General features: G+C 42.7%; 2 protein-coding genes across 2 annotated transcripts; one reads left to right on the plus strand and one right to left on the minus strand.

The window, feature by feature from the left end:
- The first annotated feature begins 964 nt into the window (after window positions 1-964).
- On the plus strand, window positions 965-6,894 carry LOC143649272 (olfactory receptor 10H2-like). Its single transcript, XM_077119422.1, has 4 exons — window positions 965-981; window positions 1,077-1,172; window positions 2,510-2,562; window positions 5,957-6,894. The coding sequence occupies exons 1-4, from the start codon at window positions 965-967 to the stop codon at window positions 6,892-6,894; spliced, it is 1,104 nt and encodes a 367-aa protein (XP_076975537.1).
- An 8,025-nt stretch (window positions 6,895-14,919) lies between these two features.
- On the minus strand, window positions 14,920-15,870 carry LOC143649706 (olfactory receptor 10H1-like). The gene has a single exon (XM_077119633.1). It carries the CDS (start codon window positions 15,868-15,870, stop codon window positions 14,920-14,922), a length of 951 nt encoding a protein of 316 aa, XP_076975748.1.
- Between the last annotated feature and the right edge of the window lie 10,827 nt (window positions 15,871-26,697).

Raw genomic sequence — 26,697 nt, forward strand, 5'->3', positions numbered from 1 at the left:
TCACTCTAGGATCTCTGTCCCACGTTGCCAGGAAGGTCCACACCCCTGGGAGTCATGTCCCACGTAGAGAGGGGAGGGTGGTGAGATTGCTTGTTGTGTTGGCTGGAGAGAGAGACCACATCTGAGCAACAAAAGAGGCTCTCTTGGGGGTGACTCTTAGGCCTAAATTTTAAGTAGGCTTGACCTATCCTTTGTGGGGTTAAGTTTCATATGAACAAACCCCAAGACTGGGGGCTCAGCCTATAGCTTTGGTTGTCCACACTGCTTGTGAGAATATCAAGAATTCAACTTGGGGAAGTTGAATTTCTCCGCGTTCTCACCATTCCCCGAAGGGGGCTTTGCAAATACTTTTCCACAAACTGATCGAATCACTCTGGGATTCATCAGGGCATCACTCTGGACAAACCAACAACATCTCATGTCCTACCCAAGGTTCCAAGTACTTATGGTGTCAATCAAACTATCTACATATGTTATATTAGGAAATGCACTAGTCAAAATATAAATTTTGTAACAAATAAACATTTTTTGCTTTAGTCTCACACATAAGGTGACATTTTAAAATATTAATTACCATCTATTTTCAGCACCCTGCAATAATGACATTCCTTTGCTCTTCCTCATGCAAAAACATTTTTAAAATTTATAGATTTAGTCATTCATAATGGAATACGAATAGAGTGTTCAGATATAGACCCTCTCATCTATGGACACTTGATCTTTGATAAGACAGTCAAGCCAACTTACCTGAGACAGAACAGCGCGGCGGCCAGGCAGCTCCGTGGGCACCCCCACCCTCCCCCGCTGGGGAGTAGTTTCTGCACGCAGCTTGGGGAGGGGCTGGTGCTGAGCCGGAACTCGTGCGTGTCTGCAGACCCAGTTGGGTGTGCGCGTCTGTGCAGCCGCGAGCCTGTCCTGGTCTCCAAGCAAAGCGCCTCACACTGGGAGCCTGAAAATAGCGCGAATGTGTTCTGGCTTGTGGTGCGTCCTCCAGCCTCTGCCTCCAGCTTCACTGGCCTCCTTTTCTGAATCCCCTCTTATGGCCTGGGGAGTCCCTGACTTACCCCAAATCCTAGCCACGCTGTGGGCCTCTGGTTAGCACTGGACAGCTACGTCCGGGATGATGGGGAGCCCAGCGCCTGGAGCAGCATTTCCTGGGGCTCCCTGCGAAGGTGTGACATAGAACCTGTGTTCTTGTGCGCAGCGACCTCTGCTTAGGTTTGCAGCACCGCGCACGTGTGTGTGCCTGTGTGTGTGCTGCCAGGGCGAGCCAGGGAGCCTGTTCGTGTGTGGAGAGGCCTGATGCCGGGTGCACGCGTCAGTTTCAAGCTCGAGGAGAAGAAGCAGTGTTATGGGAGTGAACTGTGTCCCCCACAAAGACATGTTCAAGTTTTAAACCTGGCCCTGTGCCGGTGACCTTACTGGAAACCGAGTCATTGTAGATGGAATTAGGCAAGGAAGAAATGAGGTCATAGTAGAGGAGGGTAAGCCCGATCCAACGTGACCGGTGCCCTTTGGGGAAGAGGAGGGTTGAACAGACAGATGGACTCAGAGGAGAAGGCTTTGGGGCATCAGGGCAGACAGCAAAGCCCACGGTTGCCGGCTACCTGCCAGAAGGTAGGAAGAGGCAAGGAAGGCTCTCCCCTACAGATTTTGGACTTCTGGCTTCTAACCCATGGGAGGATACATTTCTGCGGTTGAAAGCCACCGGGTTTGTGGTCGTTTGTTACAGAAGTCCCACTGAGGCATGATTCCCAAGAGCCAGGCTGAGCTCTGATTCGGGGCTGTGGAGGGCAGGTGGCTCCCCTCTACCATAGGTCCAGATCCTTACAGGTGACTTGGAGAGCCTCCTTGCAGAGCCACACTCAGCGGTCGTTCTGGGAAAGGGTGATACAGAGCAAGCACCAGAGGAGTCAGGGAGCTGAGGAATGTCCTTTTGTACTGTTATTTTTGGTAACCTTTGAGCAGGAAAGAGGAAGATGTGGGCTGCCGGAGGGAGTGGGAAGCTAAGGGAGGGGGTGAAGGACGGTGTCAGAAGAAAGATTATCCTGGAACTGGGGTTGAAGGTCCAGCGCACCTGGTGCCAGTTTGTGACTTTGTGCAGAAGAGGATGCATACCGACCAGCTCAGCAGGCAGCAAACAAGCAGGACAATGGAGGAAGATATTAACACAATGCTTAAGGTCTTTCTCATGCAAAGCACCTCGCTTAGAGTCCTCACAGGGAACCTACTAGGGCAGCTGTCTAATGATCTCAACACAAGTGAGAGCTCAGGATTTGAACCCTAGGACTAAATGATTCCACAACCCAGGGATGTCTCAGACAGTTCTCTCTGGCAGCCAGAGTTAGGGTGGAGCAGAGGAGGACATCTGAGCTAGGGGTAGGGGCAAGCGTGGGCCAGAGGGGGTGCTGAGAGATGGGGGGCTGGGGAGGGGGTGGGTGGGCTGGTATCCACTTGCGTCCTGTCTGAGATAATCCATCCTGACCTGGGCTCCGTTTTCCATTTCCAGGGGGGATTTTGAAACCCCCAAGTACTGGGCTGGCTCCAGCTCCAACGGACGATGTAGAGAAAATACTTTAGTTGGAATTTGAGTTTTTTTTTCAAGATTGGAGGAACTGTGTCCTAGGGTAGGTATTTGTAAGCCTGTTATCAAAACTGTAGCCCAGGTTATTCAAAGATACATAGGGATATATTAGCTAGGTCGATCAACAGATGTAGGTAGAAATATAGACACATAGATGATACATGGATAGATATAGATACAGAAAGACAAAAATAGAAATCTATAGATAGGTAGATGTATATATATATATAGCTATATGGAGATAAATATAGATTATATAGAAAAATACAGATAGTATTTGGAGAAATAAATAGGTAGATTAAATAAATAGATGATATATAAGTAGATACATAGATAAAGACACCTATAGGTATAAAGACAGACATTTGGTAGATTCACAAATTTTAGTTGAATCTCCTCTGTTGATATTTTATCATCATTGAGCTGCACAATGGTGATTGATTTTAACTTGTTCAATAGCTATCTTATACTGGTAAGAATCCTCATAAAATATATATATAGTTGCATTTGCATTTTTTTATTCTAACACATTGTACTGTGCTAGAGATGTCTCTTTTATTTTCTAATTTTTAACTCAGCAGCTCTTAAGAGTCATCTTTACTGCTATTTTGATGTCAGGTTTACCTTTTCTAAATGTTTCCATGGCACACATCACGTTTTACTTCTCTACTCCCCAGTTACTGGTGGTCACCTGGACTGCCCTTCCCCTCTACCATCTCAGACAAGTCTGCAAAGAATGTCCTCGGTCATATCACCTCACCAAACCCTTTGAGAATTTCACCGAAATGGAGACCCGAGAGTAGCATTTCCAGGGCATAAGGTAAGTTCTGACTGCCTCTCCCCAGGAACCACCAGGCACTCTCTGGAATGGCTGGACTCTACCTACCTTCACACCTGGGCTGACACCTAGCAGCACCTGGCTTTCTCAATTTTACTAGTCTAACAGTTGTCCAGGGATACCAAGTGTTGTTTTAAATTTCATTCCTCTAATCACTAATGAGCGATGGCCCGTCTTCATTTGCTTTAGCCTATTGGATTTCCTTTTCTGCAATCACCTGTGCCTACCCTTTGCCTTTTCTATTGTTTTTTTTTTTCTTGCTGGTTTGTAGGCATTCCTTGTAGGTTGTAGATATTAATCTCCTGTCAGGTTTTAATATCGCAAATGTCTTCCTGGTGTCTGTCACCTTCTAACTGTATTTATGATACCCTTTGCTGATGATGTTCCATCATTTTGATGTAATGGAATTCATCATTTTATTTTCTTATGGCGGGTGCTCCTTTTCCCCTCTTTTTAAAAATCAGTCCACTTGGGTTCTTCAGTCACAAAGACCTTACTATGCATTCTTTTATCAACTGTGATTTTATTTTTCACAGTTAGGTCATTTGTCCATCTCGATTCTTACTTTGCATGAAGCACTGTTTTAGGTACAGAGGGATAATTTCCTCAACATCATCCTCCAAACAACTCATTATTTGCTCAACTACTGTGATGTGACCCTGATTATATGTGCATGCTTCCACTTCTGAGACGTCCGTTCTGAACCACTGTCTGTTTCTCTGTCCTTGCACTAATTCTGCTCTTCCAAATCACCAAGGATGTCTCAATGTCAGGGAAGGCAATTTCCACCACCTGGTTTCACACCTCATTTAAAAAGTTGTCTTAGTTATTCATGGGTCTTTAGTCTTTCATAGACGTTTTACAAAAAATCTAACTTGAATTTTTGGAATGAGTTACATTGAATGTATGGATTAAATTAGGGTAGAATTAACATCTTTATAATATTCTTTCCATTTCATATTTAGATCACTCACCAAGTTTTCTATTAACTTGAGTTTTAAAATGTTCTCCATTGGAGGTCTTGTGAGCTCTGGGTTAATTTGATTATTTGATACTTCATAGATTTGGTTGCTACTGTGAATGGTGCCTTATGTTTGTTTTTTTTTACTTTTCATTTATATATATAACATTATATATATATAAAGCAAATATATAGAAAATTCTTATACAACCATCACCCAGCTTCTTCTAATGTCTGCATGTTACATAACTTGAGTAAAATTATCAGACCCAGGAAATTAACCTTAATACATCACTTTCAAACAAACTAGGGAACTTATTAGAATTTTTATGGGTTCTCATTACTGTCCTTTTCTGTTCTAGAAGACAATCCACTTTATTTATTTACGATTTCAACTTTCAATTATCATTCGGTTCTTAGTATTTCTTCATTTCCTTTTTAGTCCAGAGATGACTGAGTAATATATAATTACAATAGTGTTATATGGTCCACCTAATATTTAGGTTACAGGTATGAAGTTTTAGGTATCCTTTTCTTATTAATTTCTACTTTTATTGTAGTGTAGTCAGATAAGATGGGTTTTTGTGATACTGGCACTTGGGAAACCATCTAAACTTCCATTATGGTCTAACACAAGGTATATTTTTGTGAAGGTTCCATGTTCTTAAATAGTGTTTGTTTGCTTCTTGGTTATTTAGTATGGATAATAGGAATATACATGTGAAACACGCTGCATTTATGTTGGTAGGTGTTGGTAGATAGGTAGATATAGATACATAGAGTTAGATAAAGATGTAATAGTTCAAGCATTAAAAACATTTCAGAATTAAGTTTCAAAACAATAATAATTACCAGAAAGGCATATATTAAAAATTAAAAGAGATTCATTTGCAGGTTGCTATGATTTAAGAGAATGTGAGTCTGGTCATTCTTGACTGCCCTTAATCTTAATCTCTTAAGCATATTCAAGACTCTGAGATAAGTTCAATATACTTACAGTTTTATTTACTCCTTCTAACAATCCCGATGCTAAGGATTATTAGTATTAGCTTCCTTTTAGGAGTGAGGAAACAAGGCTCAAAAATTAAGGAATCATACAATATTTGTCCTTCTGTTCCTGGTTTATTTCACTATGCTTGAGGTGTTCGTGGTTAGTCCATGTTGTAGCGTGCATAAGAAGTTCATTCCTCTTTTATGGCTGAATAATATCCATTTTATGTATATATCATGATTTGTTTATCCATTCATCTGTTATTAGACATTTATATTCAGGATAGGAAAGCCATGGAAACAAAATGGAAACTGGTGACCTTCAAGGACTTGGGGAAGGAAGGAATGGAGAGTGACTGCTAAGGGTACGCTTTCCTTTTAGGGAGATGGTAATATTTTACATGCAACATTGCAAGTGGACTTGGCGTCAGTGAAGTATACTCTTTAAAATGGTTTTATGTCATGTGAATTTCATCTCAATTTAAAAAAAAGATGTGAGGAACTAACCCAACATGACACAGTCACAGGGGTGGCGAAACAGGGACCCTGAGATCCTACAATTGTTTCCATTTTCCCTCGCCAGGTGTGGCCACCGTGCTGGGTCAGAACCACAACCCCGAGTCCGGGTTCACCCTTGTAGGCTTCTCCACCTTCCCGCGGCAGCTGCTGCCCGCCTTCTTCCTGCTCTTCCTCCTGATGTACCTGGTCATGCTGCTGGGCAACCTGCTCATCGTGGTCACCATCTGGAGTGAGCGCAGCCTCCACACGGCCATGTACCTCTTCCTGTGCGCCCTGTCCACCTCCGAGGTCCTCTACACCTTCATCATCATCCCGCGCATGCTGGCTGACCTGTTCTCACGGCACTCCATCGCCTTCCTGGCCTGTGCCAGTCAGATGTTCTTCTCCTTCACATTTGGCTTCACCCACTCCTTCCTGCTCACCGTCATGGGCTATGACCGCTACGTGACCATCTGCCACCTCCTGCACTACCACGTGCTCATGAGCCCCCGAGGCTGTGCCTGCCTGGTGGCCTGGTCCTGGGCAGGAGGCTCAGTCATGGGGCTGGTGGTGACCACGTCCGTTTTCCACCTCAGCTTCTGTGGGTCTCATGAGGTCCACCATTTTTTCTGCCACATGACCCCTCTGTTGAAGTTGGCCTGTGGGGACGGTGTGCCAGTCGTGGCCATGAGCATGGGTCTTTTGTGTATCATGACCCTGCTGGGCTGCTTTGTCTTCATCCTCCTCTCCTATGCCTTCATCGTGACCACCATCTTTCGGCAAAAAGCCTTCTCCACCTGTGCGTCCCACCTCACCGTGGTCGTCGTGCACTATGACTTCGCCTCTGTCATCTACCTCAAGCCCAAGGGCCCCCAGTCTCTGGAAGGAGAGACCCTCATGGCCACCACCTACACAGTCCTCACGCCCTTCCTTAGCCCCATCATCTTCAGCCTCAGGAACCAGGAGCTGAAGATCGCCATGAAGAAGACCTTCCTCAGCAAACCCTTTCCTGCACACTCCTGAAGTGGATGGCTTCCTGGCAGAGATCGTGGTGGGTGGCAGCACTTTACTCTTTTCATCCATGAAATGGGAATGAGTGTGTCCCATCTTGTGATGATTCCTGTGTGGGAAATCCACCCTCACCTTAGCCATGGCTCCATAAACTGTGCATATTTACTTCCTCTCCTCTTCCACTTGTATGGTTGACCTGATCTCATTCCCAGCTATCTTAAGTGGGTTCTTGAGCTCTTCACTATTGACCATGCCTGTGATCAGCCCGTACCTGCGATTGGGTTACTGTGGGAGAGGGAGTATATCCCATGCTTGTTTCAGGGGACCTTTGTCCATGACTTATCTTTAATAAGCAAATGAGGGAACACTTTCTGGCTTTCTCTTCTTGCTCTGCTGAAAACAAGAAGACATGAACAACAGTGGTTTGAGAGCCTGCTTTGTACCTCGGATTATGTTCTGTCCTTCAAATCCATCACTTTTTCTCTCTAACAGTCCTATTAAGGAAAGGAAAGTACTTTCACTGGAGAAATGGTTTTCATTTACAGTTCCCCACAGTTCTGGGAGGGGGAGATGCCTGCTAAGGGTCGCCTTTGTTGGCATACCTGAAAGATGGGTCTAAGGATACAAATCATAGAAAGGAAAAGGGAGGATAACCTACATTTCTCTTTGTGAGAAAATGAATGGGTAGCGAAGCGAGTCAGAAGACCTGCGAAATGGATGAGAAAAGTGTCGCTGGATGAGAAAAAGGCAAGATGAGTAGCTGGCAGCTGATGAGGACATCGGGGACACAGAGAGCCCAGTACCTGCCAGAGAAATTTGGAAAAACAACAAGGATATAAATGGGAATTTTGTTTAGCTGCCCAAGAATGCCTGATGTAAACCCCCTTCCTCTGACCTCCCTTGATATTCTCAATAAAACTCTGATTTTTTTTCCCCAATGTGTTGTTTTAGGGGGATGCATAAGCTCATTGAGCCTGCTTCGAGGGAGGCAGAGATATCAGGTGGAGCCAAGAAGTCTCCTTAGGGTTACACCCCCATTTTTTAAATAAGGAAATGTCATCCAGTGACCTTCACAACTTGCCCAAGGTCACAAATGCAGTAGGATGATGGTTGGGTGAGCCCTTTGTGGACAGTGAATCTCCGATTTAGGGGACACTTTGCAGTCACTGAGGGGACTGGTTAAGATAAGGGATTCTGGGCTCTGCCCCAGAGTTCAGGAAGTCTAGGTCAGCTGGAGAATCTGCATTTCTAGCAAGCTTCTGGTGAGGTTGCTGCTGCTGGCCTGGGGACCACTCCTTGGGGTCCACTTCTTTACAGAATCTACATTTTAGCTAAAAAGGTAAAGCCATACTTATGAGTTGGAGTCACAAGGCTTCTCTACATCATTCTATGACTCTCTCTCTCTCCTCCCCACCTCTGGCTCTCTTTCTTGCCTTCCTTTTTCTTTCCTTCTTTCTTTCTTTTTTTCTTATTATGCTGGTGTTCTGGTTTGCTAGCTGCTGGAATGCAACACACCAGAGACGGATTGGCTTTTAATAAAAGGGGATTTATTTTGTTGGTTCTTCAGAGGAAAGGCAGCTAACTTTCCACTGAGGTTCTTTCTTATGTGGAAGGCACAAGATGGTCTCTGCTGATCTTCTCTCCAGGCCCCTGGGTTCCAACAGCTTTCCCCGGGGAGACTTCTTCCTGCATCTCCAAAGGCCTGGGCTGAGCTGCGAGTGCTGAGATGAGGAATGCAGAGCTGCTTAGCTGTGCTACATTGCGTTCTCTCATTTAAGCACCAGCCAATTAAGTCAAACATCACTCATTGCAGCAGACACGCCTCCTAGCTGACTGCAGATGTAATTAGCAACAGATGAGGTTTACGTACCATTGGCTTATGTCCGCAGCAACAAGACTAGGTATGCTCACCTGGCCAAGTTGACAACTGAATCTAACTAACACAGCTGGTAACAGTTCCAGTGTTTTGTTTACTTTTTATTATATATATTCTTTAAAAATTTAGCTTCCCATTTTTAAACATTTATCATTAACTGGATATAGTCTTTTAAAAAAATAACTTTATTGAGATATAATTCACACGTGATTCATAGAATTCACAATTCATCCATTTAAAGCATATAATTAAAAATGTTTAAAATGTAATCACAAATATGTGCCACCATCACCAGTCAGTTTTAGGATATTTTCAGTACCTCCAGAGGAAACCTTGTACTCTTTAGCCATCACTTTCCTTTTCTCACCTTCTCCCACTTTAGCTCCCCCATGACTGGAAACAACTACTACTTTTGATTCTATCTCTATAGGTTTGACTAATCACGACATTTCATAGAAGTAGATTCATATGATTAGTGGTCTTTTGGGCTGGTTTCATTCACTTAGCATAATTATTTGAGATTGTTCTATATTGCAGCATGTTTCATAAGTTCATTCCTTTATATGAACAAATAATATTACACTGTAGGGATAGACCACTATTTATCCCTTCATTAGTTGATGGACACTTGGGGTGTTTTCCGCTTTGGGCAATTATGAATAATGCTGCTATGAGCATTTCTGTACACTTTGTTGCATGAACATATAATTTCATTGCTCTTGACAATATACCTATGAGTGGTGCTGCTGGGTTGTGTGGTAGGTTTATATTTTATAGTTTCAAAAACATCCAGATTGTTTTCCAAAGTGGCTGCACCCTTTTGCATTCCCACCAGCAGTGCATGAGGGTTCAAATTTCTCCACATCTTCTCCAAGTCTTGTTATTGTCTGGGCATCTGATTCTAGCCATGCTACTAGGTGTGAAGTATTAACTCACAGTACTTTTGATTTGCATTTCCCTGATGAATGATGACAGGTATGTTATTAAGTGATTGATATTCAATGGATCTTTTAACTCACAAAATAGACAGGATTATTAGTTGCATTTTGAAGATGGGGAAACTGAGATAAAGGTGTTAAGTCAGTTTGCTATAGGACTTGCACAAGAATTGTACCTTTTCTTTAAGTTGGAGCTGGGAGTCAGAAACACACATTTCTCAAGGGCTGTGGGAAGGGACGTCACACTGTACCAAGAAGGGGAGAAGTCCTGGATTGGAAAGAAGAAACAAATTTAATTGTCACCCAAAAAATGAGGAAGCTATTCTCAGGGGTTAATAAGAAACTCAGTGAAAAAGAGTTTGGGGAGACATGTCCTAAACTGAACAGAATTGGCTGTAGTTTATGTGTTTGGATTTGTTAAATGCATTAATATGGGAAGGAGTGTCATTTAAAAATATTGTGTTGCTTTGTTCTAAAGTGTTCTGAGCCCTTTTGTTTTTATTAATTTTTAAATTTTTTTTAATTCCAAAAACACCCAATGCAAACATTCGTAATTTTTTATCATTCCGTTCTACATACATAATCAATAATTCACAATATCATCACATAGTTGCATATTCATCATCATGATCATTTCTTGGAACATTTCATCTATTCAGAAAAAGAAATGAAAAGAAAAGAGAAAAAAACTCATACATACCATACTCCCCACCCCTCCCCCTCACCGATCACCAGCATTTCACTCTAAATTAATTTTAACATTTGTTCCCCCTATTATTTATCTTTATTCCATATGTTTTATTCATCTGTTGACAAGGTAGATAAAAGGAGCATCAGACACTAGGTTTTCGCAATCACACAGTCACATTGTGAAAGCTATATCATTATACAATCATCTTCAAGAAACATGGCCACTGGAACACAGCTCCACATTTTCAGGCAGTTCCCTCCAGCCTCTCCATTACATCTTGAATAACAAGGTGATATCTATTTAATGCGTAAGAATAACCTCCAGGATAACCTCTTGACTCTGTTTGGAATCTTTCAGCCATTGACACTTATTTTGCCTCATTTCACTCTTCCCCCTTTTGGTCGAGAAGGTTTTCTCAATCCCCTGATGCCGAGTCTCAGCTCTGATCCCTTTTTAAAGCTAGGTTTCTGAGTTATATTGAGAAGACCCAGGTAGATAATCCGCAGCATTTGAGGAGCACACCTTCCCTCCCCTATATAATGTGGAGTCCCAACTGCAGTGAAAGCTGCAGTCCTTCCTGGAGCAGTCATGCTTGAGGAAATGTACAAGTACCCAGGACAAGCCATTCCTCCAAAGCTAGTGGTGGATCTGGAGACATCTTGGAATATATTGGTTGTCCTGGGAAGATGTAAGAATCAGACTGCATTTGAAAGAGCTGATGACGAAGGTTTGAGACATGGCTCCTTGGTTATATCCTGGGGTCTTCTGTGATTTATTGTGATTCTGTGGTGGACTGAATTGTGGAGTCAGTTTGGACACATACTGGTAGGTGTGGACGCATCATAAATAAGATTTCCCCAAGTTGTAACTTCCGTTAAGGTGTAGCCCAACGAAGTCAGGTGAGGTTTTAATTCAGAGTGAAAAGTGGAGTGAAAGTTAAGTGGAGAGAAAAGCCCAGGGGAGGAGCCAAAAACTAGAAGTCAGTGGAACCCGTAGGAGAAAGAAGAGCACGTTGCCATGTGATGAAAAAACCAAGAATTCCAAAGATTTCCAGCCAGCTGGTAGGACACAAGAAGAAACAAGCTTTTTAGCCTCTGAAGTTATGAGCCAATAAATTCCTGTTATTAACCCAACCCATTGTATCACCACCACCTCTTTCGTCTTGTGTGTCTCCACTCCTCTTCCTATAAGGACACCAATCACAATTAGAGCTCTGCCCTACTCCAATATAACCTCACCTTAGCAAATTCCTTCTGCAGGAACCTGTTTCCCAATAAAGCCACATTCTCTGCAAGTCAGGACTTCAACATAAACATTTTGGGGAACAAATTCAACCACAGCAGGGTCTGTCCTAGGCATTTTAGGACAGTTAGCAGCATCCTTGGTCTCCACCCACTAGAAGCCAGCAGACATCTTCCCCCTCTCTCCACCCCGAGTTCTGACAATCAAGAATATCTCCAGAAGTTGCTGAATATCCCCTGAGGGTCCCACTGAGAATCACTGGAATACAGCAATGAAGAAACACCTGGCTGACACGTTCCAATTTTCAGCAGTCTCTCCCTTTTTGGTGGCCCTTAGCACTGGTCCATATCTCGGTTATTGCCATTATATTTCTTTGTATCACTGCACCAACCATCATGCAAACAACTCAAAGTCAAAGAATATCAGTGCTGGCTCTCTTCCCAAAACCTAGCACAGGATTTGGCACATGGAAGGTTACAGATAATTATTTTTAAAATGTCAAAAAAAGTCTGACATTTATTGGGTACTTCCTTTATACCAATCACTGTCAATTGCTGATCACAGATGATGTTTAGGCTAACAGTACTCTAAGAAGTGGATACTTTATTATTAAACCCATTTTAATGATGGGAAGCCAAAGCTGAGAGAGAGAATGTTATTTATACAAGGTCACTTTGCCCCTTCTTATAACCACTGCCCAGACTCTCCACAGCTCAGAACATCTTTCTGTATCTCTTGAGAGAACTTATCTCCCTTCCCATCAACTGTTACGTGGTTATGGGGCATGGGGACCACCCATGAATGCTAGAAGTTATAAGCAGCAAGCAATTCCTAGAGAAGGGGATTCTGGGAAAAATACCCTTCATGATGCTCAGCTGGGTTACAAGGTCCCCCAGTGGTGCCAACTGCTGGACAACACCCCTCTCCTGAGGCCCCACACCTTCGGCCCCCTGGGCTACCCAAATATACAAGTCAAAGATTCAAAGATCCAAACCCTCATTTCCCCACCTCAGACCTCCCCTTTTGATTCCAAACTCATCAAGAACTACTTGAAAGTACGGTTTCATCCTAAAGGTTGTTTATTGTAGGAATCCTCATGACAAGGGGTGGATTGATAGGATTTGCAATCAGGATACCTCAAGTGAAAACACAGTTCTACAAGTTGTTTGATCTTGGATGAGCCATGCAACCATTTCAGCCTCAGTTTCTCTTCTGTAAAATGGGGAGATGATTATATCTTCCCTAATTTCCTGACGTGAGGCTGTAATGAGCGCACTCATTACATGAGAAGTGATGCATGAGTACATGAGAAGTGATAGGAAAACATGCATGGATCTGAAAGGAGGGTACTGCTCTGGATTTCACTGTCTTCCCTGAAATGGTGTCCCATAACCTTCGAGTTATGGGAACAGGGGATGTTTTTTACACCCCCAGTTTAGGAAGAAGGACTGAACTCACCCTTTAGAATGAATGATGTGTAGTTTACTATTCAACTAAAGACAAAAATACATGTGTTCAATAAGTTATAAATACCATGTAGTATGGCCAAATTAAAGCCCTCCTTATTGAGAAATGGGTGACCAGTAAGCCAGTGTGACAGTGGGTACATCTTCATCTGCTCTCTGCTTTTTCCATCATGCTTCAGCAAAGAGGTCCCCGGGCCTCCAAGGGTCTCGTCTCTCTGTAACACAGTAGCTGATTCCTCATGGAGGGCCTTTTTCCTTCACTAACTAGAGAAACTTCTCTGTCTCTCAGCAGCCTGTCACAAACCATATGACTACTGCTGTTGTGAACTGCTATTGCACACATCTCTGCAAAGCCAAAATGTAGGAGGCTTTACTCTCCTTTGCTGTCATCTTTTTGTTCTCTAAATTTTTATTTTGAAGTAACTTTATTCACGTATCCAAATAATACAAAACCCATGCAGAGAATTCCAATATACCCCCATATACCCAGATCCATCAATATTAACATTTTACCACATTTGCCACATCATTCTATCTTTCTCTCTAACCATCTATATTAGCTAGGGTTCTCTAGAGAAACAGAATCAGTAGGAGATAACTGTAAATATAAAATTTATAAAAGTGCCACATGTAACTGTGGGGATGTAGAGTCCTAGGTCTGTAGGGCAGGCTGTGAGCTGGCAGGTCCAGTGAAGGTCCTCAACGAACTCTGGGGAGAGGCTGGCTGGCTGAAGCAGGAAAAAGTGATTGCCTCTTCTAAATCCTCCTTAAAAGCCTTCAGGTGATTAGATTAAGTGTCATTCATTGTAGAAGACACTCCCTCAGCTGTGGATGCAGCTAACGTAGTCATGATTTAAGTCCACGAAATGTCCTCATAGCAACAGACAGGTCAAAGCTTGCCCGACTAGACAACTGGGCTCTACCACATGGTCAAGTTGACACATGAACCTGACCATGACAGCACCCATCATTTATATATCTTCTATCTATATAATCTGACTATCTAAATGTTCTAAATCTTTCAGAGTAAGTTGTATGCATTATGCTCCTTGAACATATAATACTTCCAAGTACATTTCCTAAGAAAAGGACACTCACTTATGTAAACACCTTAAGTGCAGTTATCAAGTTCAAGCAATCTGACACTGATGTAAAGCTTACACTCCATAATACAATTTTATATATGTCCCTATAATGTCTCTTTGAGCTTTTTCTCCTTCACTATTAGATCTCCTATAGAATCATGTATTTACTTGCCACTATTTACTTGTTCTTTTTTTTAAATTGTGGAAACAAATATACAACATAAACTACCCATCTCAGCTACCCCCAAGCTTGCCTATAGTGGGATTACCTACATTTTGCCACAGTCTTTTATATTCTTATAAAATCCATGCTATAGCTACCTGCTGTTAAACAGCAGAGAGTGAGAGTGTGATGACTTTCTTCTCTCTTTGAAGGATGACTTTGTGCTTGTAAGAGTAATTAGACACCCACACTCAAACACACACATACATGCACACATGTGTCTGACTTTGAAAGGAGGAGAAAAAAATTCCAGATTTGGTGCTACACGACACAGTACACTGCAGTGCATGAAAATATGAAATCTGGTTTTCTCTGTGTCATCATTTCACACAGTGCCTCAACCCCAATGCACACCTGATGGTATTTAATCATTTTCTGTGTAAAATTTGTATGCTATCTACAAGGGTCATGGTAAAAGCATAATGCATAAGGCAAATGTAAGTCATTGCAGAGTTATGGAATGTCATCACTAATGGTAAAATCTGGCAATTTCATTTAGCTGAGCACAGAGAAATGTCATGACTTCTCTGAGCAGAGTTTGCTGAGGAAGGTCTTTCTCATGGCGATCTTCAGCTCCTTGTTCCTGAGACTGAAGATGATGGGGCTAAGGAAGGGCGTGAGGACTGTGTAGGTGGTGCCCATAAGGGTGTCACCTTCCATGGACTGGGGGCCCTTGGGCTTGACATAGATGAAAGAGGCAAAGCTGTAGTGCACGACGACCACGGTGAGGTGGGACGCACAGGTGGAGAAGGCTTTACGCCGACCCTCAGCAGATGGGATCCTCACGATAGTGGTCACGATGAAGGCATAGGAGAGGAGGATGAGGATGAAGCAGCCCAGTAGGACTGTGATGCACATCAGACCCATGCCCATGGCCACGACTGGCACATCGTCCCCACAGGCCAACTTCAGGAGAGGGAGCACGTGGCATGCAAAATGGTGGACCTCATGGGGCCCACAGAAGGTGAGGTGGAAAACGGACGTGGTCACCATCAGCCCCAAGACTGAGCCTCCCGCCCAAGACCAGGCCGCCAGGCAGGCACAGACTCTGGGGCTCATGAGCACATGGTAGTGCAGGGGGTGGCAGATGGCCACGTAGCGGTCATAGCCCATGACAGTGAGCAGGAAGGAGTGGGTGAAGCCAAATGTGAAGGCAAAAAACATCTGGCTGGCACAGGCCAGGAAGGCGATGGAGTGCCGTGAGGAGAGCAGGTCGGCCAGCATGCGCGGGATGATGGTGAAGGTGTAGAGGACCTCAGAGATGGACAGGGCACAGAGGAAGAGGTACATGGGCGTGTGGAGGCTGCGCTCACTCCAGATGGTGACCACGATGAGCAGGTTGCCCAGCAGCGTGAACAGGTACATCAGCAGGAAGAGCAGGAAGAAGGCAGGCAGCAGCTGCCACGGGAAGGTGGAGAAGCCGACGAGGGTGAACTCAGGCAATGCAGAGCGATTGGCCCCCTGCATGGGGTCTGTGCCTGAGAGGAGGCGGGACAGGGAGAGGTCAGCCTCTGCATGGGGGAAGCTCATCAGCTCCCACCATCCCAGGACCATAGAAGGGCTGCTGCTGAAAAATGATGACCTCTAGCACTCATTGAGCTCCCTCTTTCTGCCTCTTGTAATTTAATTCTCTCATCAACCTAGAGAGGAAGATGCATTTGTTTTTAGCAAAAGGAAAGAAAAAAAGATGAAGCAAATATGTCAAAACACCAAGAACTGTTAAATAGAGCTGATATATTGCATAAGCATTTGTTATGTTCTTTCTACTTTTCTTTGTTTCAAAATTCCTGTAAGATATAGTAAAACATAAAAAGATAAGAAACTTCGGATCCCGTAGTTTATTTTTTGTGTGTTTTTTGAAGATTTACAGAAAAAAATTCTAGAATGTCTGGAGTTCCCATGAGATACCACAACCCTCATTCACATTTTCCCCCAATTATTGACTTAATGTCTTGTCTCAGTGTTTCAGTTTGCTGAAGCTGTTGAGATGTATATACCAGAAATGAACAGGTTTCTAACAACAGGGATTAATTTGCTTACTATTAATACTTCTAGGCATGAAAATGTTCAAATTATGGCATCAAGAAGACGATATCTTCTCTGAAGAAAGGCTGCTGCCATTGAGGGTTCCTCGGTCAGGTAGCAAGATACATGACCAGTGTCTGCCAGCCTTTTGCTCCTGGATTTCATTGCTTTCAGCTCCTGGTACCAGTGACCTCTTCTCTGAGATTCTATGAGTCCTCTCTTAGCAGCTCTGTAACTTTTTTCCCTCTGGGCTTCCTCTGTCATTTATCCTCTCAGAACAGAATCCAGCAAAAGGATTAAGACCCTCCTTGAATGGGCTGGGTCACGTATCAATTGAAATAACCTAATCAAAAGGTCCCACCCATAATAGGTGTGTCCCAGAGGGATGGGTTAAAAGAACATTGCCTTTCCTGGGGTACCTAACAGCTTCCAAACTATTGCAATTAGTGGGATCCATTTGTTAAAATGGATGAAACAATATTGATACATTATTGGTAACATAAGTCCAAAGTTTACACATGAGTTCACTGTGTGTACCATTCTATGGCTATCGACAAATGCAAAATGTCATTTATCCACCATTACAGTATCAGACAGAACAGTTTCACTATCCTAAAATGCCCTGTTCTCCACCTATTCATACACCCGATCTCTTTATTGTCTCCATAGTTTTGCCTTTTCCCGACGTCATATAGTTGGAACCAAACAGTATGTAGCATTTTCAGATTGGTTTCTTTTATTTAACAACATGCGTTTAAGTCTCTCCCACATCTTCTCATGGCTTGAGAGTTCGTTTCTTTTATTCATAGAATATTCCATACATGATTGGGCTACAGTTTGTTTACCTGTTCAGTTATTGAAAGAGGAAGTTACTGTTTTCATTGTGCATAACTGAAAAGGAATATTGGGGTGCAGTGACGTCAAGCAGCTTGGTCAAGGTGAAGCTTTTGAAATGGCAGAGTCAAGACATAAACCTACGAATTGCCTTACTCCCAAGACTATCTCTTACCATCCCTCTGTTTTTCCTCCAAAAATGAAATGATCCTTCACTTATCTTCCAACCATTGCCACTCTCCCTTTATTCTCTTTTCTTATAGATTCTGTTCTGCTCATGCCTCCGGCTACCACAAGTCATATGGACAGCAACCCCCACCCTGGGACCAGACATGCCTGCACTACACCATCCTGGGACCATATGTTCCTACCCCATCCTTGGATCACATGTGCCTACCCCTTCCTAGGACCAATTGTGCCTTCCCCATCCTACACCAGACATGTCTACACTGTTCCAGGACCTGACATGCTTCCCCATCCAAGGACCAGATGTTCTTACACCATCCTTGGACCCGAGAGCATCTGTGACTCATTTGAACCCCTCAGATTTTTTTCTCTAGGGTTTTTAATGGAAGAACCAGAGTAAGGAGGTTGCCAGACTCCAAGGAAAGAGTCAGCAATAACATTCCACTCATTTCCTTGCCCAAGGTCTGGGGCAATGCGACCTCGCAAACAAAAGAGTGGGAGTCCACACACCTGAGCTCGAATCTCTCTTCTGCCCACAATGTAGCCATGAGCAAGCTCCGCCTTTCCTTACTTCGGTTTCCTCCTACCAACCTCTGGTGGTTACGATGAGAAATAAGCATGTTATTCTTAGAACAGAGTCTGTGTTACATATGATAATCAAATCTATGCAGTCAGTTTGAGCAGACACACGTGATTAGTGCCCAGTAAATAACTTTAATCTAAGGAGATTACAATGTGTCTTTATCAAACACTTAACTATTTTAAACTATCTTTTAATTAGGCAAGGCACAGGTTAAAATGTAGTAAACCTATGGTCTACTTTGTATATCTATGGAATTGCCTATTTCTGAATGTTTCATGTAAATAGAACCACACAACACGTGACTTTTGCATCTGGCCTCTTTCACTCAGCATCATGTTTTCAAGGTCCATCCATGTCTTAGACGGGTCAGTGTTTCACTCCTTCTATACCTGATTAATATTCCACTGTATAGATGGACCACGTTTGGTTTATCCATCCACATGGTGATGGGGCAAGGGAGCTGTTTCCCCCTTTTCGGCTTCTGTGAATAGTGCTGCTATGAATATGTATGTATATATTTAACGACCAGTGATTGTAGGGTGGAGAAAAAGGAAGAACAGGGCTTGATTGCCCCTGGGGTACAGGGTTGCACTGGGGGTGATGAGAAAAGTTTGGAACTATGTGTGGTTACAGTAGCCCAATATGAATGTGGTTAATGCTACAGAATTGTGCACTTCAAAATGGTTGAAATGGCAAATTCTGTGTTATAAGAATTTTACCCCAATTTAAAAATTAAGGTATCAAATGCCCTTTTATGTGGTGTCAGGTCCTGAAATGAGCCCGACAGGGAGGAGATGAGAACCAAAGGTGGAAGCCCTATTATGGGGACTGGAGGTTGCATCCCTTCAACATCGCTGGTTTCAGGAAAGTTCTGGCCTCCTTCCCCAGGAGTTCCTTGCATCTTTCTTCACCTACAAGAGAGCTTCTGCCCTTAGCTCCCCAGGGCACTGACCCCAATAAGCTACCGCCTGTCATGCCTCTCAGAGTTTATAAGAGGGAGACAAAGTCATTAGCTTAGAAAGAAGAGCCTTGAAGAGAGGCTGGGATCATGCAGGCTGATGTAACAAGTCTCCTGGGGCTCCCCAGTGGGAAGGGACGGGTTTCCCACCTTCACACTGTTGACACAGGAGGACTAATCATTCTCTGTTCCTGGGGCTCTTCTGTGCACTGCAGGACTTTAGCAGCATCATTGGCCTTCACCCACTAGAGGCTGAATGCACTCCCCCAAGTTATGATAACACAAAATATCTCTAAACACTACTAAATATCCCCAAATAGGGTGTGGGGAGGGAAGAACTCCCCTTCTTGAGAAGCTCTGATCGAGTGAGTGCAGTCAAATCTCCTTGACATGCTCCCTCTTCCTGAAGCCATGTCGTTGCCCATCATTTCCCTTCTCTGCCCAAAAAATGCTGTTTATTGTTGACTCAATTAAATGTTACTTCTTCTGCTCAGCCCTTTGAACTTTCACTTCCCAAAGTAGTATAAATTGCTTATTCCAAGGTGTCTGAAAAACATGTCCCAAGTGGATTTAAAGCTCCTTGCTCATGACAGTGTCATGAGACCATGATTTGGAGACATGTCTATTTCCCGCCCTTGGACTAAGTGTCCTTCAAGACTAGAAGGACATGGTGATGTCCGTACCATCAGCCAAGTAGTTAGAGATTATGATGTTAATGGGGACAGCTGCCCTTTATTGGATGTGCGTGGTAGACCAGATGGCCCTTATTCATTTCTCACTGGGTCTTTACACCAACATGAAAAGGTACTGCAATGATCCCCAGACTGAGAACTTGAGCCCCACAGAGGATACTTCAGTTTCCAAATGTAGCACATCTCAGGGGTGGGGAAGCCAGGATCAGAGCTTAGTTCTGCTGCACCCCAAAGTTCTTTTTGAAACCTTTATATTATACTCACCACTTATTACTGACTGTTAATCAGTGTCCGCACCCCATCTCGGAACCAAAGAGAAGTTTGCTTTCTCATGGATGAGTGTACAACGTTCTCACTCCCAAGATCCCATTAAAATTCTAACAAAAGAACAAATAACAAAAATCCACAGCTGTAGGGAAAGCAGGAGGGAACTTTAGGAGTGCAGTGTCCACGCTGTTTAGGAGACGTGGCACAGAGGTGTGCACATCAGCCTCTGATGGGGTCGCAGACTACAGCTACAAGAGCAGTTGTCTATCACCCAGAGTCATGATGGGGCACGAGTCTTGGACTAAAGTGCCATCCTCACCATATCCTCATATCCCCAGACTGACTACCTGGCCTCTCAACATTAGTCCACCAGCAAAACACCAAGCAGGTTCTTCTTTATGTGAAGCGAACATTCCCAGTGACAGACTATTATCTGGAGCTCAAGTGAGCCCACCTGGCACTAGAGGAATGCTCATTGGAGCTAGCTGCCCACTCAGAGACCTGTCCACAGACAAGACCTGCTGACATGTACCCCTAAGACAGAGGTTCTCAGCCTCAGCGCTAGTGATATTTGGGGCCAGATCATTGCTGGGATGGGGGTGCCCTGAGCATTATCAGGTATTGAGCAGCTTCCCTGGCCTCCACCCACTGGATGCCAGGAGAACCCTGCCCAGTCCTGACAGTCAAAAGTATCTCCAAACCAAATCCCAGTTCCGCTTTTACTAGTTGTATGACTTGGGGAAAACTTTAAAGTCTCCATCTCTTTCCAACTGTCAAAGAGAGATGATAACTGGATATAAAAACTCAGAAATGGACAGCACAATACTACCCAATTGTAATGCAATTATGTTAAAACACTGAATGAAGCTGCATGTGAGGTATAGGTTTTTTGTTTTTGTTTTTTTTGGTTTTTTTTTCTTTCTATTATTGTTTTAATTCTTATTCTGTTGTCTTTTTATTTCTTTTTCTAAATTGATGCAAATGTACTAAGAAATGATGAATATGCAACTATGTGATGTTATTAAGAATTACTGATTGTACATGTAGATTGGAATGATTTCTAATTGTTTTGTTAATTCTTTTTTTAATTAATAAAAAAAAAAAAAGAGAGATGATAATGCTTGCTTTCTCTTATTTTCAATCACAGTTGTGCTGGTGAAGTAGGATTGCTGATATAAAAGTTCTTTGAATCCTGAGAAGTACAATGCATCTTCAATGCATTTTTTGGGAGAGATGGAACATCTCTAGAAAAATTTGATCATGGATAAAAAATTGTTTGGTCACATGCAAATCTACAATAAAACTTGTAATGCTGTTATGACATGCACAAAAAAACTTCTTCAGATATTTCAAATGTTTTCTAGAAGTTGGCATCGAAAGAACCCCCAGGTATGGGTCCAGCCCTGGTGCATGTCATTGACAGCACCTTCCTGACCAAAAAGAAAAAGAAGTGTGGGAAACTAAGGAATCAGTGGCTAGGAGGGATCAGTAGAGGTAGAATTCAGGGGATATTTTGAAGACTATACTTATGCAGCTTCAACTAGATATTGCCGGTTGCCATGGTTTGCCAAACCCCAACCAACAGCACTCCTGTTAACTCTTGGTAACACCTAGGGCTCTGACTGAGACCCTATGGAGGGTTCATGCACCATTTACGTTCCTGGAACCTGTAACTTCCAGAAGCTTCTTGGGCCAGATAGATTCTGAAGCCCAGAGGAACCAGCATCTCCAAGATTATCATCTAGTTACATCTCCCGATCCTTTATTGTTGACACATCTCAATACGAGAAGATCAAAATGGGCATTGCCCAGAGATCCCTATGGATTCAGAGAGGGATCAAGGGATAAGGAGGAGTTATAACAAAGAAAATGGGACTTAATAAGTGAGTATGACTGCTGAGTCACTACATTCATATTCCTTTTAGGAGCAGCTAGAAGGAAAAATCTGAATTGTTGGAATGATAACCCATAGCAAACACTGAAATTTGTTCTGCAACTACTTGTTGCAGTGACTTTGAAAATTATTGCTTTTTCATTCTTTTCTTTGTATATATGTTATATTTCACAATTTAAAAGTGATATAAAAAAAAGCCCCAAGGAGAGAACAGCAGACTAGCTCTGTCTTCTTTCCTTTTCCTGTTTGCCCCCAACCTGGCTGCCTCTTCTCAGTGTACCTGTTTTGCCTCCCTGTGTACACAAACTCTCTGCTATCTCAGCCACCTCTTCTCTTCCTTTTCTCTTTCCTTTCGCATCCATACCCCCTTCACATCACCCCACCTGTCCCCTCTGGTGCTTTGTAGTTATTACATTCCCCTGGTTCAGAATACTCTTGCCTCCTTGCTCTCTCTCCTGCACATGAGCTTTCCCATTGTCCTATGAACTTACCTCATGAGGCTGTGAAATCTCTATGTGAGGTCAGACGTGCAAAGCAGTCACCACTCCTGTGTTCTCCTCTGACCCTGAATCCTGTCCCTTGGACATGAGTCACCTTAGGAGTTGTATAAATGGGGCAATTTCTCTGAGATGGTGGCAGATGCTGCTGTACACGGCGTCCCTGGTCAGGTGGATGGGAGAGGAGACTCACCTGGGGCTTCAGCTCCTGCACCTGCTTATGCCCCACCCCTGCAGGATGCCTTGGTTCAGAGTTCCTCTGCAGGTGAGGGTTGAGAGTGTGGGCTAGACGGAAGAAAGACCCTGGCCACCAGCTGTGGTGGGGGCTTGTCCAAGCCTGAACCTTGTCATTTATGCTCCCTCCGCTCCTGCCCACTGCCTTTTCTCGCTGCAGTCCTGCTGCTCACTCAGCCTCCATAAGGGATGCTGGGACCCCTCGGGATGCACGGTCCTCAGGGGGTCTGCGTCCTCCCTTCCTTCCATCTTGCCTGCCATGGTTGAGTCAATTATTGAACTTCTCAGGGGCTCAGGAAGAGTTTGGTGCCCGTGTCTGGGGCTTGGGGCTTTGGTTGCTGACATTGGCAGGAGAGAAGCTCAAAGATTGCCTGTTGGGGCTAAGCAGGAAAGCCCGTGGATCCCTCCCCATGCCTCTTTCTCCATCAGGGCCACTTACAGAATTAAATTCCCTTTTTTTTACTCATTGAAAGAGTTTTAGCGATATACAATTCATATACCACACAATTCATGCACTTAAAATGCAGAGTTCAGCAGCTTTTATTATATTCACTGATTTGTGCAACCATCACCATGGTTAATTTTAAAACATTTCTGTCATACCGGAAAGAATCCCGTACTATTTAGCTATCACATCCCAATTATTGCACCTCCCCCAATCTACCACCACTCGTCTTCTCTCTGTCTCTAAGGGTTTGTTTATTCTTGATGTTTCGTATAAATAGAATCATATGATACATGGAATCTTATGTCTGGCTTCTGTCACTCAGCCTAGGTCTTTGAGGTTCAGCCATGTTGTAACATGTGTCAGAACTCCATTCTTTTTTGGGTCTGAATACTATCCCATTGGATGGAGGGACCACATTTTATTTATTCATCCATCTTTCGATGGATTGACATTTGGGTAGTTTCCTCCTTTTAGGATTGTGAATAATGCTATGATGAATATCTAGTACAAGATTTTGTGCAGACATGTGTTTTTATTTCTCTTGGATATATACTTAGGAGGGGATATATTTCTATTTCGAGACTTTTAAAAATCAAACAATCAATGAAAGTTTGTGTCTTCTTATTAGGTAGTCAAAATGCTGCAAATAGGTCTAAGGCTCGCCATACCTCTGCAATGCAAGGGTGATGGTTAATTTGATGGCTGTCCTTCCAGAGTTTTAGGCCTGTGACATAAGAACCAATGCAAACCCATAAAGCAAATGTAAAGAAGATGATGTTTTAACCCAGATCAGGATGTCCCATAGGGAACTTCCTGCAACTTGACAATTTCATTCATGTCTTGGAGCAAAGTCCATGTGAATCCATGTAGACCAAGGTTTCTTAACCTTGGCATTGCTGACATCTGGGTTCAGTCCTTCTTTGCTGTAGGGATGGTCCTGGGCATTGAAGGATGTTTAGACATCTCCCTGGTCCTTGCTCATTAGATGCCAGGACCATTCCCTACTCCAAGTCAGGACAACCATAATTTCTCTACACACCGCCAAATGCTCCCTGTTGGGAATTATTGCTCTAGAGCCACCTAATATTTATAAAGGCGTTTTACTATTCAATTTTATGAATATGTGCAGTGGGTATTTAGCTGATCCCCCACTGTTGGACTCCTTGTTTGCTTCCAGTATTTCATCCTTAGTAAGAATCACACAATGAGCATCTTCACATATCTTTCACTGCACACAGACAACTGATTCAAATTCAAATTAAATAGCAAGATGGACAGTCTGTTTCATGTGATTTTTAAATTTTAAGAAAAATTGCCAAATTAAATTGTCAGGAAAGACCAGGATGCCAAGTCAGCTCTGTGTCCCTTTTTCCACAGAAGAGATAGTTCAAACAGATGGTACACTGACACCCCCTGGTCTTCTCATCCCATGAGTACTTATTTTTTGTGTCATAATCCTTCAAGACATTGGCTTATCGTCATCCAACTGATACCAAGGTGTGAATAGTTCTTTTTGGTATAATGAGCTGACAGTCACTTATAGTGGGTTATATGAATCCTTAACTCAAATGAATGAGTCCTGGGGGAATTTTAAACACACTGTAAAGACGTTTAGAAGTCAGGTAGTAGAGTAAGTGTATAAATTAAAGACTTGAAATATTTGCAGGAATTTTTAATTTGGAAATCATATCAACTTTGACCTGAAAACTTTGCATCTTAACTGTTCCAACCAGACTAAAAAGAACTTGTCTGAGTTTATATATATACTCACACCAGGTCAGAAATATGCAAAAATTTATTGACCACCTGCTGTGTATCTGGTATTCAGGTACAAAGATTAATGAGCCTGGATATTTTCTCTTACAACAACACCACTGGTAGGCGATACAAAATATATATATGAAGTTACAGTTGTAATATGATGTGATATATCTTGAGCTTGCATGAGTTGCAGGTAGGACCTGAGAAAGTTCTGTAAAGGAGGTGATGAGAATCTTCAATGCATAGTGATCGCCAGACATGGAGAAGGAAAGAGAGTTTTAACAGACAGAGAGAATAAAGCATGGAAGAGGATGGGAGAGACGTGAGTGAAGTGGCGGCTGAATGTAGTCTGTTTGTCCAGGGAAAGACAAAGACTGAAGATGAGATGGGGAGGTTGTCAGGGTCAATTTAAGTAGCCTAAGGTGTTAGTCCAAGGAGCTATGCTTCCATGTTGAAATCTGGGGGTGTTGGCAGAGTGTTTTAACCCTGGCAGTAACATGGTCTGGTATCCTGGGGGGGGAATGAGTGGAAGAGAAGTTGTCAGTGGCATGCTGAAGCCAACTTGAACCAACTCACATAAGCCAATTGTTACATTTTTCAAGAATGTTGTAATCTAGTTGTTAAAGTATTACTAAAAGGAAATTAGGGAGATGGAGCCCAAGAATAAAAGGTGGGGTGAGATGCTGCTTCAGACTGTGATTAATTTGTACAGGTAGTATATATCAGATGTCTAATTTTTTCTTCACAACATCCTTTGAGAACAAAGTAGAAGGGATGATTTAGAAGCTTTAGGGCACATGTTTGGGTGTGTCTGAGAGAAAGTCTTCTTTGGTAAGGCTTGAAAGCTGGCACATTAAAAGAGGGGTATCAAAAATTGGAGATACAAAATGCACTGCACCAATAGAAAAGTTAGGTGAAATTTTTCCAGAAGAAATGGAAATGTATCTTCTTTATGTAAGAAGATTAGATTTTTTTGAAAAGCCAAGCTATGACTATCTAAGAAACCACTGCTGAATGATTAAATTTTTTATCTAATAAAGGTTTAACATCCAGAATATATAAAGAAATCTTACATCTCAACAACAAAAAGAAAAAAACAACCAATCACAAATGATCAAAAGACCTGAATAGACACTTTTACAAGAAGATATACAAGTTGCAAAAACTCGTAGGAGAAGATGTTCAACCTCGTCTGCCATTAAGGAAATGCAAATTAAAACCACAATAATACCATTTCACACCCATTAGAATGGCTACTATTTTAAAAATGGAAAATAAGTGTTAGAGAGGATGTAGAGAAATAGAAACACTCATTCATTGCTGATGTGATGCAAAAATGGTACAACTCTTTTGAAAAACACTTTGGTCATTCCTCCTACAGTTAAGAATAGAATTAGCATATTACCTGGGCTCCAGCTTCTAGGTATATATTCAAACGATTTGGAAGCAGGGACTGAAGAATGTATTTGCACACCACAGCTCATAGTATCATTATCCACATTTGCCAAAACATGGAAGCAACCCCCTTATCCATCCAACCAATGGATGGATAAATATACTATGGTATATGGTAACGCAATATCATTCAACCATAAAAAGGAATGGAGTTCTGAGACATGCAACAGCATGGATCACCTTTGAAGAAATCATGTTGAATGAAATAAGCCAGACACAAGATGACATATATCGTATCGTCTCAGTAATGACAAAAAGCAAATTCATAAGGTCAGAAACGAGAATAAAGATTACCATGGGCTGGAGTTCGTGCAAGGAATGGAAAGTTAATGCCTAATTGGTATTTAATTTCCTTTTGGAATAATGGAAATGTTTTGGTAGTGATAGACAGTGATGATAGCACAAGACTGTGAATGTAATTAACAGCACTGTATTACGTAATTGAATGTCATTAAAAGGG

This window comes from Tamandua tetradactyla, chromosome 11 (genome assembly GCF_023851605.1).
Source record: "Tamandua tetradactyla isolate mTamTet1 chromosome 11, mTamTet1.pri, whole genome shotgun sequence".
NCBI lineage: Eukaryota > Metazoa > Chordata > Mammalia > Pilosa > Myrmecophagidae > Tamandua > Tamandua tetradactyla.

Excerpts from the sequence above, each read along its gene's own strand:
- LOC143649272 (XM_077119422.1), top strand. Across the intron at positions 1,173-2,509 it reads TCCTGGGGCTCCCTGCGAAG|GGGGGATTTTGAAACCCCCA; the intron begins GTGTGACATAGA and ends TTCCATTTCCAG. Across the intron at positions 2,563-5,956 it reads CTCCAGCTCCAACGGACGAT|GTGTGGCCACCGTGCTGGGT; the intron begins GTAGAGAAAATA and ends TTCCCTCGCCAG.
- LOC143649706 (XM_077119633.1), bottom strand. The coding sequence starts at position 15,870 with ATGCAGGGGGCCAATCGCTCTGCATTGCCTGAGTTCACCCTCGTCGGC.